This window comes from Aristolochia californica, unplaced genomic scaffold, assembly GCF_029961685.1.
Source record: "Aristolochia californica isolate CCGP_79_NKW_82.1479 unplaced genomic scaffold, dmAriCali1.0.hap1 SCAF_4, whole genome shotgun sequence".
Taxonomy (NCBI): domain Eukaryota; kingdom Viridiplantae; phylum Streptophyta; class Magnoliopsida; order Piperales; family Aristolochiaceae; genus Aristolochia; species Aristolochia californica.
In genome coordinates this window covers 42782296-42797185 of record NW_027182103.1, presented here as the reverse complement: position 1 = coordinate 42797185, position 14890 = coordinate 42782296, and the positions used below count along the sequence as shown (strand labels likewise).

The window sequence follows — 14890 nt, the reverse complement described above, 5'->3', positions numbered from 1 at the left end:
CATTTTATGTCATTGACTGTACGTGACTAAGCTTAATGTCGCTAGAAATTTTCATAATTAAGAATGTTGTGGCTATTACTCAATTATTCAAATATAAAAAAAATATGACACCAAAATAATTGACTAGAATTGATGCCAATTATTAATTCCTTATATTTAGATCAACAAAAAATATACATAAAATCCTAAATAAAAATTTTCATAAGATAAAAATTATCATAAATATGTATTTATATATTCATATATATACATGTAAATTTATTTAATTCATATGAATTAAATGAGAAATGGCATAAAAAATAAATATACTGATTTTCTAGTTATTCTAATATCTATTAAATGTATCCAACAATAACACTCAAAGTGACTTGGCTTATGGGTCATTTTCCAAAAATTTAAGTTGAGTGGGTGGGTTCAAATCCCACACTCAACAAATTTTTTTCTTAGAATTACTAAGCTCGGCCAACTCAGTTGCGCGGTTTGGAATGGGTGAGTCGCATCCAACTTAGTATGAACCTTGGAGGTCATCTTCAACCTCCAGCCACAAGCGGAGAACAACGCCTTATGCTAGCCTTCGTCACCACCTCGACTTCGGCCACCGTCATAATTGACAATGGCGCACCCAACGCCGACCTTGGCCAAGTTCCAACATGTCATAGAGCCAAGAATGCACAATGGAGGCTCCACCGTTGGGATGCCTCAACGAAATCCGATGGCTACTCACCTAGAAAGGTGTTTCTTCATTTGTGAAGAATATGAACTGGTCCAAGTCCAACCTCTGCTTGCAAATAACAACAGGCATAAATTTTATCTACAAAATTTGAACCCATACCCCTTTTTCTTTCATCCCCATTGCTCACCATCTCTTCTATCGTGATACACGATAGACGACATGCAGGAAAATCTACGACCGACGCTCAACCAATGCAACACCTATGGATCAGTCGTGCCAGGAAGCTGGAAACACCTGTTTGCATCCATAAAAAATTCGGGAGGGAAAGGTTTCACGTTAGGTCCCGACTCCCGACTCTTTAAGTAAACAAGCTAGTTCGCAAGTACACGAATCGAACCGAGCTTCGTTCGGGTTTGGATCATTTACCTAAACGAGTCGGAAACCCGATCTCGAATTCAATTCAAGATTGGGTTTATTCGAATCGAACCGAGCCCAAGCTCGAGCTATTCGTGATCTAGCTTGATTCGATGCCACCCCTACCGAGATATATGGGATGAATGTCTTTAATACTTTTTCACCTATGACACTATTGAGTATTATACAAATCTTGATTTCCATAACCATTACTAAAGGTTGGTCTTTTTCTCAATTATATATTGAATATAATTGTTTAGTTGATGTATTTACATGTTTATGTTACTTTTATATTCCTTTAATGGTGTTATTCTTTTATAATTTATACAATATATGTTTAAATTTATAATGTGTGGTATAATGGTTATATATGATTGAAATTAAGTCTTTGTTTAAATATTATTTAATTATTTAAAACTAAAACCCATATATATGACATTGGCACTGTGGTAAATTGGATTCAATAAGCTCACTCACTCACTCACTCACTAGGTAGATGTCTAGGTTGGGTTTAATAGCATTAAAACATGTTGTGGATGAAGCATTCAACAAAATAAATTTCAAATAATCACAACCAATACTACAATAACTCTTACTTTTTTATTCTTGCCCATTTACACCTTTAGTTCTATTGATTATTACTGGAAAAAGAAATTACATGATCTTCTTACCCTCACCCTATTAAGAATTGATCTGTTTACCTTCATACATAAGATTTTATTAGATGTAATGCATATTAGTATAGTTTATTTGGTTCCTAATTACATAATTGTGTGATTACTTGGATAAATATACAAGTAGTTTTATAATTTCATTCCTCCTTCCATTAATCCTGTTTAGTGCCCATCAATCTAGGCATTGGAGTCTTCACTGGTGATATTCACTGAAACTGATCCATTTTTACTTAATCATCAAACAGGATTCAGGACATATCGACACACAAATGAACTAATATGGAAGGTTAGTAGTAACATCTATGGAGAGACTTGGAACCAAATTTACAAGAGGACAGATCAAATGTACATTTTCCTTTGTTCTTCATTTCGAGTAGCCGCTCACTGGCTGCTGAGTCGTTGTACATTGTAGAACATGGATTTTGTGGCATCGCATGAGAGAAAATTAAGAAACGCAGAGAGAGGACGCCTACTGGTAACCTAAAATCTAGAGAGGAATTGCATCTGCTTCAGAAGGGGGCTTAGGGTTTCCATAAGTTTCTCGCATGGATGATTGTGAACTCCCTCGTATGTTGTAACCACAATTCCGGTATCCTTGGATAATCGCTGAACTTGTTTCTTCACGTTGCATGTGTGATGCGTGCATCGATAGTAACTTCTTCGTTTATCCATCCCCCGATTCAGACCATAGAAAAAGAAACTAAGTAAGAAGAAGCATAGTGCCTGGTGAAAAGGGATAACCATAATTACATGCAGAGAAGGGAGGGAGTACCATCGTACAAACCTGGGATAATTATTGTTCTTCACAGCTTTCTGACCGTACTTTCTCCACCGGTACCCATCGTCGAGGATATCATTTGCACTTCTTGTCTGGAAAGCGAACCTTGGGCTAGCAGCTTTCTTTATCATCCTGGTCTTGCTCTTGTCCTTCCTGCTGCTGCTACCCACCATCACTTCTCTCCCAGCTGCTTCCGATGCAACAGCGACAGCTTGAGGCTGTGGCCTATGTTCCTCCATTCTATGTGTTGGAAAGGAAAAGAGGGTGGTCCACTCTACATTTGATGCGTATGAGTTGCCCTCTTGCTCCTCGACCCGGCGGAAATAAGGATATTCAAGTGGCCATTGCCCTGCATGCGACGAGAAGCTGCAAGGTCGATCTGTTGGAGCATCGCCATCCATGGTGGAAGAAGAATAGGACAGGCTTCAAACTGGCAAGGTTGTAGAATTTATGTTTCGTTCAAGCATAAAAGAGACGATGCAAGGTGAGAAGAGGTTCAACAAAATGAGATCTAGAGAGAGAGAGAGAGAACGTTCTTTTGCATGCAAGTAATACTTGCCGTAGGAGGAAACGGACGGAGGCGTTTCTCTCTCCTGTCTTACAGATTACAGGCGAGTCGAGCCAACTACTTCCACCTAATTTTTGTTCAACTGCCCGCTGAAAAAAGACGAGCGCAACACTGACATCACTCCCCTCATAAAGAAATGCATGTATTTATAGACGAACGACGTACGCAATCCAATTAGGAAGATGAGCATCCTAATCTATATCTGGTTTAACAGACGACGGACTAGTGGAAGACAATGTAGAATTTGAGTACTGGAACAGATGTGATAAGGAAAAAGAACTCAGAAAATGATGATCTAACGCTGGATAGAGCAATACCAAAAGATGCAAATTCAACCTCCCCTATCTTGCCCCCATGATGCCCACTACTGTGCAAAGGCAAGGGGGAAAGAAGGCCTTGCCCTTGCCTTTGGCTTAGCATGTAAGCAAGGGAATAGTTAGCTGGTCCCGAGCTTCTGTTATATTCCCACTTCTTGAGTCAAAAGATGGGATGTTTGTTTCCAATTTACTTTATTCCCACTTCATTCATTCCAGCAACTCCCCCGCTTCCATCTCACTATCTGGTAACGTAAGGGAAGTTGCGTCTCTCAAAGCACCTAGCTTAGATGATGAAGCAAGTTATTCTTTCTTGAAAGAATTGAGGAAGATCTTTCACTGGAAACTTCTCCTCCTCACTGGAAACTTTGAGGAGCTTTCGAAAGACATTAAAGACTTTTACCAAGACGAGGGAAAATGTTGCCGCCCAGTTGACTACGAAAGTTGCAGATTGGGAGAGGGAGCAAGGAAAGTGGGGCACTTGCAGGTAGATCATAACACTATAACCTCTACCGTCTACCCATTCCATCCATCATCTCAGTCAAGTCGTTCTTGTCTATAGATAATGAAGAGAGAACATATGACCTCGCGCTAATGGAGAGGGATTTAAAGCCCCGGCATTCTTATCAATACTTCAGTTTTCAAGACAGACTGAATCAATCACCATGTATCGGGACCTCAACCATGGTGCTCTTCTACAGCTTCCTCAACTTCTTGAATTGAGAAAGAGACCTTTCCAAGTTTCAACAAGATCGGAAGAACTGATCGCTTTCTACAATTAAAAAATGTTTTGTTTCTGCGAGAATGTTGTCCGACTCCAGGAATTTTGAAAGCTTCACATGCTCCATCGTTGCGGCCCTGCTGATTCAGTTTTATCAATTTCTTATACCAACCCTTCTGCCTTCGGTCTGGACTTGGAAGTGGGTGAACGCCAAATTTCAAGATTCCGATATCAAGAAGCCAAGTACAGGGAATTGCTATAAAGCCAAAGATAAACTTCAACTTGTCTCATATTACCAGGGCCTAACACCATATGAGGCAGAAATTGGGCATCTGTGGAAAACATTCATGACATGAAGATAGTTTGATGCAATCCAATGTCACGGGCACAGCCTCAAGGTCAAGGCTCTCTATGAGGTACAGCTTAGGAGAAGCGAGCTGGGCAACCCACAAATTGTCTACACCTATTTTAAAACATTTGTACCCCCCAATACTCTTTTCCACTGTCAATTTGGGCTTGATGTTGAATTCAGCTCATTCTCTCTCATCAAACATAAACGATGAAATGAAGAGAATTACAATAATGTCAATATAACAGTAAGTGTTAGCTACTTCATATAAACTTTTATACTAGAGCAAATATCCTAAACAAGTTATTATTCATTTCTAACAAACAACATCAACCATAGAGGATTTGGAAGTCGGAAGCATTAGACTTCAAAACAAGGGCTTTTTCCCTTTTAACATACCCATCAACTGATCAAAAACTTGATTTCCTCCATCACGCAGCCCCGAGTGCATGAATTCATTTGTTATCCATGGTCTGATGCTTGCAATCTTGGAAGCCGTCTCCATGGCTAGCCTGAAGTTTACGAACATATCCTCATAATAAACAGCAGCAGCAACTGGAACCTGCCAAAATAAGATACGAGTGGCTAACAGAACTGGTTAAAGAAATAAAAGCTTTTAAAGAGTGAAAGATCTGCTAGTTAAGTTTTTAACACCTCCAATATTTTTCATTTTGTGCAGTCATTCCCAAAAGATGACGATATAAATTTAAATAGTAATTGAAACACCTAAAAAGACAAATAGCTTAATATTGCAATATTTTTCTTTCCTCCATCCCAAAGAGGTGGTGGAGGCCCACAATGATCAATTACATAATGGAAAAAGAAAATTACAATAGCTGAAATTTTTGGAGAAATGAGTCAAGATATTGCTGATCAAAATTGTTACAAGCAAAACAGACTACAAAAGAGTCCTGATGTCCAGGCCTTGTGCACCAAGTATCACTGAGGTTCTAATGATTGAAGAAATGAGTCATGGAAAAGAAAAGAAACAATGAGCTCTTGACAGAAAAAACACAGCAGATAGATCACCTGGTTGTTATTCAGTGAAGCAACATCATACAAGGGAGGCCAATCATCCTTTATTGCAAGAAAATGAGCAACATCCTTAAAAGGTTTTAAGGCATGAATTTCATCAAACATCCATGGGAAAATCATCTGCATGAATTTAACAGATGTCATAAGAGAGATAAAGAAAGAGCAGGCAATATCTAGATCTTTTATTGATTTCTAGTTACAGTTTATAGTTGATCCATCTGGCACAAGTCCAGTATCCTCCAGCTGGAAAATGGAGAAGTAGATGATGCAATTCGAACACACACAAACACAGCACATAGATAGAGCTAGTGGCTACCTCTCCAGTGAAAAACACGGGGCGATCTTCTTTTGCAGCCTGGACCACATCAAACAAGCTGTCATATTCATTTCTTATCCGATCAGCAGACCAATTTGATGAAGCCCCCTTCTCAAAAGCAGATAAACAAGTAAGAAAACTTTTTTCAAACCAATTACCACATACAGATCTCACAAACTTTAAAACCCACAGGAAGTTCAGCGGAATAATTACTTGGCAATATATGGACTCGTGCAGAAGAGCATAAAGTGGATTTGTATCCCAAGAATGCCAATTCTCAAACTGCAAATAAAAGGGAAGATCACATAGCTGGCCATATAATCCAGGATAAAGCAGTTAAGAAAACGACAGTTCAAATTTTTTGTGGATAACATTCATTTATTATTTTGAATGATTCTGTTAATATTAGTTGAAACCACATTCAATTATTTTTTTCTCTCTGTAACATGATGCGTTGGCAACAAATATTTCACCTAACACCTATAAGATACAATTTTTGTTATACATTCAGTCAAACAGTAGCCTGCATGACACCAACTACAATCATCAATGCCCTTTTGGCCTTGTAAAAGTACACCATATATTTTGGCTAAATAGAGATGGTGTGGCGAAAAATTGGTATACAGAAATGGAGTAAATGCAGAGTTCTTTACAGCCTTCAAGAAGGAGTAACTAATATGCTTTTTTGCCCCTGGATGCAATGAAGGATCCCAAATCCGCTCAAACCTACAATAAGAAGATAAAGCAAATATTAGAACATCTCTCTCTCTCTCTCTCTCTCTCTCTCTCTCTCACACACACACACACACACACACACATAAATTACACAATAACAGAGGGAGGATCAGAATAAGCATGCTTACATGTAATGCATGCGTTCAAAACCAGCACTAGATCCCAAACCAGACAGGCCTAGAGTTTGTACTCCTCTAGGTGTTAATATACCCCCAGATGGAAGTGAGACCTGTGGAAGAGGATGAAAATTGTTAAGCATCCAAACAAATATATATCAGCACAATCTGAAAGTCATGGTTAAGGGAACTCACGCCACCTCCATCCAATCCTGTCAAGTGATTTACAAGCTCACGAACAATTTCAATGTCCTGCGGAAATCTTTTGTAGTATTTTTCATTCTGACGCAAAACCTGTTCAAAGCAACTCCTGTATACAGCCTCCGCTGTGCAATCACTTCCAATTGGTGGCAAGCCACCGGTGATGAGAACAGACTTCAGACCTTGTGGAGCAAAGCTCAAATAGGTTACTGCACAAAAGCCACCATAACTCTGCAAAAGCATGAGTATTGATGAATAACTCACAAAAGACGAGAATCAAGTATTAAAGACTAGTGAGTCTATTGATCTCATTAGTGTCAGTGTCAATTAGCCCCCTCCAAATATGGAGGTCCCAGCCAGTTGAGTGCTCAGCCTACTCCAAGCATCTGAACCAACACAGTCAGTTTGGTGGTGATAATGAAAGTCAATGGATAGTACTTCAAATGGGCCCTTCACCAAGCCACCAATCAACCTAGAATTTCACCAAATAAAAAACCCTTTTCCAACATAAAATTTAATCTCCTTTTTGAACTATTAATATTCAGTCCTTACTAACCTTCGATTAGATTCTCACTTGGAAAACCTACATTTGGCCTTTTTGTAATAATCAAGTGACCAATCATTTTGAGGCAAATCCAATCTTCCATAGGAAGATAAAACACATTGAAGTGGATTAACACTTAATCACAGTGAAGATCATAAAAGGGGAAGTTATCCCTATGCATGTCTCATCATTGAACCAACTAGGTAATATTGGCACCTGGTAAGGCATTATTTTTCAAAGTCACAAATTGAGTCCATTTGATATTTATGCCCCAGTTTTGAGGGAAAGTATTATAAGCATAATATGTGCATTTAGTGATAAAGGATTGATTAGTCATTTGATATCGCAGTTTTAATTAATTACTTGACAGAAAGGTATTTCTGCCCATTGTGTGTAATCTAAAAAGTCTATTACTTAAAAAGGAAGGAGGATTGCTGTTTTTTGCACAGTATGATAGCCCCAAACTCTATTTGTTTCTTCATCTCTCTTCTCTTTCTTTCCTTCTTCTCTTCTTCTTCCTGAAGCTTCTTGCTCATTTCCTATAACTTTTGCTATCTCGGTTTCTTCACTTGTGAAACAACAACTGCTAATTACTTTTTTTATCATAGTTTTTAAGCACAATGGAAACGAAAGGGACCCAAAGGTGTGGAAAATCAGTAGAGAATAATTTAGACCTGTCCGAGAATAGTCCATGGTCTATTGTCTGGTACAAGATTTATACGAATAAACTCTGCATCTTTCACAATATTGTCAGCTCGAAAATGCTTTAAGAAGTCTGCTTGCTTTTCTGCAGAAGAGATCTGCGAGAGGGATGACACTGTCACAGGAGTCGACAAGCCTGTTCCTCGCTGTTAGATGACAATATCATTAATGCAAGAAGAAAAACATTGACAAAGGGAAGTCTCAATTAGAAGAAATATCAGATTATTTATCTAGCAAAACCTGCCTGATCCAGCAAAATAACAGAATATTCTTCGCATGCTTTTTTAAGCCAACCACTAGCTTCAGTTGGACGGGGGCTCTCAAACCCTGGTCCTCCTTGCAAGTATAAAAGATATGGCAATGATTGTTCTTCCTTCCCAGCTGTAACAAATGCTATTCATTAATAGAGGGTAGAAGAATGTCATAAAAAAAAAAAATCCAAATGAATTTTAAGTATCAATCAATTTTATGACCACACATTTGGTGGGGGATTTATTCTCTGTGTAAAATCTAGGTTCATTTTGGGGCATAATCTGTGTATGTGTGTCTGTGTGTGTACAACACTCACAAAAAGAAAGTTTTAACAACATCTGAAAGTGGACACTACTACGGTCTATTTCCACATACAGGCAGGTCCTAAGAAAACATGTAATGTTAAACCTACAAGAACATCTGTAAATTTGAGTAAGGGAAGTTCAAGAATATAAGAAGTACCTTTACTTCAAAATGAATTATATTACTCGATGAGAATGAAATTTCAACAAAAAATAATATTGTGATTTCAAAAAGTAAGACCTTAATAGATACTATTATCATTTCAAGAACCTTACAATGACCTTTTGTACATCCATTACGGCAGCCATGCAGAGAGCCCTCAATTGACTAAGAAACTTAGACTTTTAAATCTGCCATTTCGAAAAGGTTCTACTCATATCATCTTTTTTTTTTCATATTGCTTAATCATCTCTTAGAATTCAGTGAAAAACCCTAAAATCTCCTTTTGGGAAAAAAGAGTTGACTTGCTTAAATACTCCTGCTATATGGCATAGATACATACATGTCTGAATCAGGAGAAGTGGAAAAAAAACAAAAACTACCTAACCAAGTGTTTTAAATTAACACCTGTATATAACCCCCATAATATCACCAAAACATCTATATAGCACTTGGTTTCAACTTAGGTGTATCACCAGAATTACCTACATTTCCCTACAGATAAACTCATCATTAACTCTTAATATTTTTTTTCAAAAAAAAAAACTCTTTAACATTTTCCTTTTTTGATACTAGCATCCGTTGATGATTCTGGCGCTGTCATTGACTCTAAGTTTGACATGTAGAAATAGAAAAATACACCATAATAGTCACTAAATGTGGGCCCACATAGCTGATGTAGGGTACTCCTAATAACACTATAGGCATGTCTGACATCAATATTAGAAGATATAATTAGAATTTATTTAGTTTACTTTATTTTCTAGGAAATATTTTCTTTTAAAACTAGATTCCTAGGGTTTACAAGTGTAGGGGCATTGATGTATTTTTGGATATTATTTCAATTATAAATAACGAAAAAAGGTTTTGTAAACTTTAGTCTCTAACTTCTCTTTTCTCCTGAAAATTCTAACATATAGGGTTTGTGAGTGACTTTGTTATCTTACTGAGAAGATGTTTACTCCTCTTCTTTAATCTCTTCTCTCCATGTTTTTATATTCCGTTCAGTTTTTTTACCTTGTATCAAATAATTTGGCTTCCAAGTACTTTTTCCTTGCTTGGAGACTCATGTATTGTCAAATAAATCCCCTCCTTGATTGTTCTTGAAGGTGTACCTTAGGATTCGACCTATTATTTCCAAACAAAATTTATTGAGACTGGGTTTTAGAGCTTGAGATAACAGCTCGGATTTTATTATCGTCCCGCAGGGATTGACTTTCAGCCTCTTTCACCACTTCCAAAAGTAGAGGAGAAGAGGCTCAACACATAGCAATAGCATCTTTGTAGTTCCCTATGGACTGTTCTCTTCCGGTAGAATGAAGATCAAGAGAAAGAGAGAGAGCAGGAGAGAAGAGAGACAGCAAGGCTCAAGCTTGAAAGAGAGAGAAAGGCCGGAAGCCTTGCGCCAGAGAGTGATACAGCTTTGAACTTTATTATGATGATCTTGGGCATAATTTTATTGGAGAAAAGATCTTCTGTCCTCTTCAAACATCATTTCCAAATTGCCACAGCATTATATCAATTTGGAGCTTAGTCTCGCAGATCTGAATCGGTTAATCTTTTTCCCACAACTGCAGTGTCCTAAAAGATGGAGCTGGATGTGAGGAATCTGAAAGAAGAAAGCTGGTTCTGCAATGGACACAACTGCTGATGCTGCTTTTCTTCTATGATTTCCACTTTTTTGGTGATGTTGTCTAGATGGTTTCATAACTAACCTCAATAGAAAACAAGATGGAAATACATATCAGCGAGTTTGAACAACTCAGAGATATCACAACAACAACAGCATCTCAACCTCTCTGTTCGATGCTTTCAAACAATCTGAGCCACTGGAACTTAGTGCAAGTAGCTATGGTGCTTGGGTTTCAAGTGGCCGTTTTTTCTAGTAAATTAAGGAACCCATACTCACCCATAGAAGTTCACACACTTTTACACAGATTACTGTACTTTCCTGTTGTTCCAAAGGCTGAAACTCCAGTGCAATCTCAAGGTGAGTCCATCATTTCCTCTGCTTTCAGAGAACTCTGCTTCCAAAATGATATTCTGCAGCCAGTTCCATGCAACCCCCATTATCTTAAAGCAAAGCCATGGCCTCTTTCTCTATTTTCTCAGTTTTCCTATTTTTGTTTTATTTGCTGCATGAATTCAAGGCAATCAGCAGGTCATATGAGATCCTGATTACTTTTGGTGTTGTCTCTCCAGTCGATCTTGTGTTGAATATTAGTTTCAATAGCAGTTTTCTATTGCCTCACAGAAGTAACTCAACCTCGCATTTACTTATCTCAGTCTCCTGCTGCGTTTACTCTTCTCTTTGTCTTTACAGTGCCCCTGTTATTGGGACTGAGATGGCTAACTCTACTCCTCAGACAAAGACTAATGTGAATACCTATCCAGCAGGTTTAGGCAGTTACTACTGCTAAAAACATCAGCTTACTTGGTCAAATTTGATTGTGAATTTTTGTGGTTATATTTGGGTGAAGTTGATGGTATGGGTTGTGGTCAATTTTTTGTCTGGTTAATGATCAAATCTTTAGTGATTATATTGTTGTTGTTTCTTATTCATTGCACTTCCATTAGTAAATCCTCCATAACTTATTATGTTGTTTGAAAATTTTATTTTACATATCTCCAGGCCATCTCATATTTTGGACTCTATCTTACTTTTCAAGATCAATTCTGACATTTTGTTTTGGTACTTTTTTATACGGGTTTCCAACACACTGAGTGGTATGAGTTTCATGTCGAGAAAATTTTTCTCATGCTTTAGAAATTGCTTGTGACAATCCCTTTGTTTGAGTTCCTTAGGTTGGTCTTCATATTTTATTGTATATGGGTTTTCTATTGCCCTCTAGTGGGTTTTTCATTGTTGTCCTTTAGTTATAGGCTTTTCTTTCATAGTGATTATTAGTACTATTTTGTGTTTGAAATCCTTTTCAAGTTTCAAATTTTAGTATTTGTATCATTCATATTTCTTTTACCCTTTTCTTGGGTTTTACCCTCTCGTTATGGTTGTAAGAGTCTGTATCCGCTTTAGTATAAATTCTTGGGACACCTCAAGATGGTCTGTAATTGAGGGGAGATTGAAGAAAATGATCGTTGCAATTTTTTTAATGTTTAAGTTGGGAGCATTGCCATCTAATCCCTACTTTGAGGGGGAGAAATACAAGTATATGAAGCTGAAGTGCAAGTGCAAAAGCCAAAAACCACAAAGCCACAAAGTTTGAGGTTTTTGAAGCAACATTAACTACAATTTTTTTTTAAGACCAATGTTTTTGTCGAAACCAATTTTTGTATTTTCTTTTTCTACTTAAAATGGGAATTGAGAGACCTACTTTGTAACAAGTTGAAGCTATATACTTCAACTTGAGGGAGAGTGTTAGAAGGTATAATTAGAGTTTATCTAGTTCTTTTTTTCTAAGAAAGTGTTTTCCTTTAGAAACTAGATTCCTAAGGTTTACGGGCTGCAGGGATACTGATGTAAGTTTAGATATTATCTAAATATAAATAGGAGAGAAAGGTCTATAAACCCTAATGTTTCCCATTGTTTCCCTCCAGAAAATTCCAACAATCAACTTATGTGGCACCAAGTTGGCCAAGTTACTACTACCAGCTACATTGAATAACGCATAAGCCTACATGGAAAAGAGTCATAATATCACTTTTATGAGGATATTTAAGTCTTTCACATGTCAAAGTTAGAGTTAGCTAACAGAACTTAATGGCAAGGATATGCGGTCAATTTGGTGATACTATGGGATAGATTTATTGGAATAAAGTTTAAGAGCATAGAAGTATTTATTACCAAAACGCCAGAGGTATGCAGGCAATTAACACCCAAACTCCGTTCCCATCCCCAGTGCACACACACACTCTAAACATAAACACCAACTTTTCTCATGGATTCTAACAAAAAGTATACCTTGTGCGCTAATGAAGATATTGTTCACAGTTTTCAAGCAAATTGAACCTACCAGGAAAAGTAAACTTAGAACCAAAATCTGGTTATCATAACACTAGTTCTTCAAAAAGGCCCGGTGTCAGTTGTTTTACTCGCATAGGCAGTCGAACCTGATATTCTCAGGTCGCCAGAATTAGTACGAGGGAACGGTGACTGACATATAAGCGTAAAATGCCCAATGCACCGGGGAAAGTAACAAAAGGTCGGGATCACACACTTCATAAGTTGTTGAGAAATTGACTATGAACAGATTCAACCCAATGACAAATTTTAGATGACAACGGAGGATAAGGGTGAGAAAGATACAGTGGCGGTCAAGCAGGAGCCTTACCTGCTACAACCTCCCGGGCAAAGATGGAGATAGTGAGGCTGGAAGAGGAGTAATCAAGAGGGACAGTGAACCAGTGGTCACGGAGTCTCAAATCTGGCACCGAGTACCAATCTCCCACCGTGTGACAGTCATCCATGTTGCTGCGACTAGCCACAAATACGCTCCTCTTCGATCGAATCCGAGATGCCGCTGCCGATGGTGAGTAGTGATACTTCCGGTAAACGCTGCCCCAAGTAAATGAGACAAGATAAAAGCGCCAACCCGGCCCTGCAGTGCTCAGCATTCCGCTCGTACGTCAGCTCCAAATTCCAATGATCAGATTACGAAATATATATAGTGCAGCAAGGCAAGTTAGCTAAATTTCGATTTAAAAAAAAAAAAAAAAACTAATCGTAGGCTACAAAAATCAATCATCTCTCTTAAGGGGTCAGTGCACAGGTGCGAAGGGAAATTGGATTACAATGTAAAGTAATTCCACCGGGGAAAGTGAATGGGAATGTAAAATATTTATTTGTATTAATATGCGTAATAGAAAATATAATGTAAAGTACTTATTTATGTTAATGTGGATAACGTATAAGATAGTAATATAATCATTAAATGGAGAATAAACAATGTAAGTTCCATCTAGGACAAGTTGACTTTGGCAAGGTGATTGATCTCATCAAACCTGATGAACATGGTTTGATAGTCAATTGACTTACTAATGATGTCGTTTAATAAAATATATTTTTAAATATAAAAAAATTAATAATTTAAAAGAGATTTATCCCCTTCCCCAATGGGGAAAGGTACTACATATATTCCTCAAAGGTGATTTTTTTTTTGTGCATAACACTTGATAAAAGGGATCATCTCTTAGCCTCCCTGCCCACAGTAATTTGGCAACCAGTCTAGCCGAGATTGGTCTAAGCTGAGTATTTACGAAGTCCCACAACTTACATTTGTTACTATTTAACATAATGAATTGCACTATGTTGAATATGTTGTCACTAATAATAGGAACTCTTCCTCTACCATGATTACTTTACCAAACACATTGGGCACTCCACCTTCATTGATGGCTCATCCATGTTCCATAGAGGAGAAATGATAATTACTAAAAATGTATCTCGTCTTTGTCCATTATCTTTTCCCCACAAATCTCTTTATGATTAACACAAGGTAATGATAACGAGCACTCTTTCGAATGATGAACCTAAAACTGAAATTAATATGTCCTTAGGTCATTAAAACTGGTCGGGATGTCATTCCTATAGAAAAACAACGATCTTTTACTTATTATCGCTTGTTAAACAAAGTATCTCTTAGTTATAGCTTAAACATATCTTGGATCAGGATCGAACGGTTGAGATAGGAAAGAACAGAAGCCTCTATTGACTATTGAAAAAGTCCGCCCGTGATCAGGAAGAGAAGAGAGATTATATATAATAATGTCTCCTACGTCTGTAGTTGGCACGTGAGTGACATAACTTTTTTGGCCTTTCCTTTACATGGACGGAATGGCCTCGATGAGATGATCTTAGTTGCGCAGTCGGAATGCAATCTGTGCCGTTGCAGGCCAACTGATAAGAACGAAATGAAATGAAATGAAAATGAGACGAAATGAATCCCTCGCTTCTCCTCTCTTAGGGGCGGGGGAAAATTGAAAGGTCCGCCATCAGGCAACCGGCACCCACCCATTCTGCGCGCCTGCATGTCTAAATTCTAATCGACCACGCCGAAGGGAAAACGGGAGAGGGACGAA

General features: G+C 37.8%; 2 protein-coding genes across 2 annotated transcripts; both read right to left on the bottom strand.

The window, feature by feature from the left end:
• Window positions 1–2182: 2182 nt before the first annotated feature.
• LOC137963384 (probable WRKY transcription factor 43) lies at window positions 2183–2778 on the bottom strand. Its single transcript, XM_068810509.1, has 2 exons — window positions 2546–2778; window positions 2183–2419 (listed from the first exon to the last, which is right to left on the bottom strand). The coding sequence occupies exons 1-2, from the start codon at window positions 2776–2778 to the stop codon at window positions 2242–2244; spliced, it is 411 nt and encodes a 136-aa protein (XP_068666610.1). The 3' UTR covers window positions 2183–2241.
• Window positions 2779–4434: 1656 nt separating this feature from the next.
• Window positions 4435–13417, bottom strand: LOC137962653 (uncharacterized). Its single transcript, XM_068809652.1, has 10 exons — window positions 13144–13417; window positions 8385–8521; window positions 8113–8286; window positions 6889–7125; window positions 6706–6806; window positions 6496–6568; window positions 6056–6124; window positions 5843–5950; window positions 5521–5646; window positions 4435–5053 (listed from the first exon to the last, which is right to left on the bottom strand). The coding sequence occupies exons 1-10, from the start codon at window positions 13277–13279 to the stop codon at window positions 4859–4861; spliced, it is 1356 nt and encodes a 451-aa protein (XP_068665753.1). The 5' UTR covers window positions 13280–13417; the 3' UTR covers window positions 4435–4858.
• Window positions 13418–14890: the final 1473 nt, after the last annotated feature.